Source organism: Ciona intestinalis, unplaced genomic scaffold (genome assembly GCF_000224145.3).
Source record: "Ciona intestinalis unplaced genomic scaffold, KH HT001063.1, whole genome shotgun sequence".
NCBI classification, from domain to species: Eukaryota; Metazoa; Chordata; class Ascidiacea; order Phlebobranchia; family Cionidae; genus Ciona; species Ciona intestinalis.
Genome location: NW_004191384.1, coordinates 69,949 through 72,293, shown reverse-complemented (window position 1 = coordinate 72,293; position 2,345 = coordinate 69,949). Strand labels below are relative to the sequence as shown.

At 33.9% G+C, this 2,345-nt stretch overlaps 1 protein-coding gene across 1 annotated transcript in view; it reads right to left on the bottom strand.

The window, feature by feature from the left end:
• cirgg1 (nucleolin like protein CiRGG1) overlaps window positions 1-2,345 on the bottom strand; it is a gene marked incomplete at its 3' end in the record, with an annotated part of 7,590 nt that continues 5,245 nt past the window's right edge. The window contains 5 exon segments of the mRNA NM_001032790.1: window positions 1-79; window positions 336-465; window positions 684-898; window positions 1,218-1,371; window positions 1,912-2,033. Of these exon segments, the coding sequence (NP_001027962.1) occupies window positions 1-79; window positions 336-465; window positions 684-898; window positions 1,218-1,371; window positions 1,912-2,033 (700 nt within the window).

Genomic DNA, 2,345 nt, shown 5'->3' with positions numbered 1-2,345 from the left:
ATCAACATGCATACCTCCTTTCGAACTTTTATAAACTTCTGTTGCCGAGCTCTCAGATTGATATTCAACATAAGCAAAGCTGAAAATATTCAATTTAAACCATCGATTCTTAGCTATTTACGCATAATATATTAAACATAAAATATAACAGATCTTTGAGTAATAAAACTAATTAGACACACCATCATAGAAGTGCATTCAGCAACGTATATTGCCTGTAAGAATCTATTTTTATTAAGCGTCACTTTTGTATGTAATAATGTAAATATTATTTCCCAATTTTTTGCTATACAGTTTAACTTTCATTATCAATTGTCCAAAAACTAATTTCTCACAATTTATTTTTTCCAGTGTCTCGATCCTGGGGAATACGAATGTCTGTTGCACCAGAGAAGGTTTCATACAAAGTATCTCGTGTCATGTCCTCTGTGATTCCCTTCACAAAAAGTGTTTTGCTCGGTGCAGCTGTAATATAAAGTGCATTGAATAAACATACCACTGAACATGTATTGTGTTTACTTCACTTTATTGGTAGAAACGTTTATGTTTTGTCTATCTAATACTTTACAACGTAATATCTTCATCAACAATAGACAGGCTTTGTCCATAACCTAAATTTAACAGAAACCCAAAAAAATCAATTTCGAACAGTAATTACATAAAACACAACATGAATAACTTACATGGACCTCTTCCCCCTCTGCCTCTCCCAGCACCAAATCCACCACCTCCACGGCCAAACCCTCCTCTTCCACCTCGATTACCACGACCTCTTCCACCACCACCACCACCAGTAACATTATCAAGATACAAAGATCTTCCGTCCATCTCCAGCTCATCTTTCAAACCAAAAGCCGTTTCTTTTTCAGCAGTTGAATCAAACTCAATGAATGCCATTCTGTTAAAATATAGACATTAACACATTATTCACTTACTTATTAGTAATGTTACCAAAACACCAAGTTAACCTGCCTTAATAAGCGAACTAAAAGGCAACTGGTTTATAGAATATATTAATACCTATAGCAACTATTAGAACGACGTTGCGAAAGTTTATTTTGCTAAACGACTCTCTAACTTTAGTCTCTACTAACTTTTTTGTAAGCCTACTCTAACCAGTGGGTAGCACCAAAACAGGTGTGGCAACACACAAAAAAAACGTGATTACTTTAACAATGTCCATACTATATATTTCATAACATTATGAATGTGTTTACCCTTTAGGTCTTCCACTTTCCCTGTCAGTTAGTAAACGAACTTCTTTAACTCCATCAAAAAGCTCGGCGATCGCATTCTCATCCGCACTGTACGGAAGATTTTTCACAAACAATGTTCTTTCATCTTTATCGTTTCGGTTTGATGCAAAATCACCTTGTAAACAAACAAAATGTTAAAAGATTGTACAAGGAAATAGACAGAAGTAGGAAAAAAATAAACATTGTTTCATAAGACACTTAGACACAGACATAATGTTCAATCACAAACTAAAGCAAATGTAGTAGGGTTGGGAGGATGTGACAACTTTAGTAAATAAAACCAAATATCTTGATCATGTTTTAAGCAATTGGGTATATGGCAGTCGTTAACGAAATGGTTTTAAAATTCTTTGAATATTCTTTGCTTATTAGAAAATGTGACAAGAAAATAGAATGAAACATTGTCTCATCTTTCCCCACCCTCCCATATATTTAAACAGGAGTTGAAGGAGAGAATCACCTTGAACACAGATCGTGTGGTGTTATGAATTAATGCAACTTAGCATGTAGATGATAATGTGGAACTTGATTCAAACAAAACACAAGTAAAAACTTAAAAAGCACTAAATAAAAAAGAATATAAACAGAAAAAAACACTCCTGTAAATCCCATTCAAATATTATTATATATTATTAATGTTATTGTTATACACCACCTTTTCTATCCTGTGCTTTAGATTGAGCTTCTGTTACTTGAATCTCTTGTCCCTTCCATTCCACTTGGTGGAGCTGAAGAGCCGCATCTTTATCTTCAGCCCGAACATCAACGTAAGCTTTCCTGAGATCAAACCAAGTATAAACATCCTACTCAATATTTTGTAAGTTTTTATATGTAATCGCAAAAAAATGATAGAAATAGCCGCTACAGCTTACATTTTATGCAAAGCCCAAAAAATACATCCTTTTACAAAAATCTTAAAGGGCCTAAACACACTTTTATTTTTTATGGTAAATTCACAAAGCGACTGTTTTATTGATTCCAAAAATACTTTGCTTATTAAAATTGGTCCAGTATAGGCGGAGATATTCGTCCTCAAACAGTGATCTCTAGCGCTATCTTTTTTTACTACGAGCTCCGTGATTGTGACGT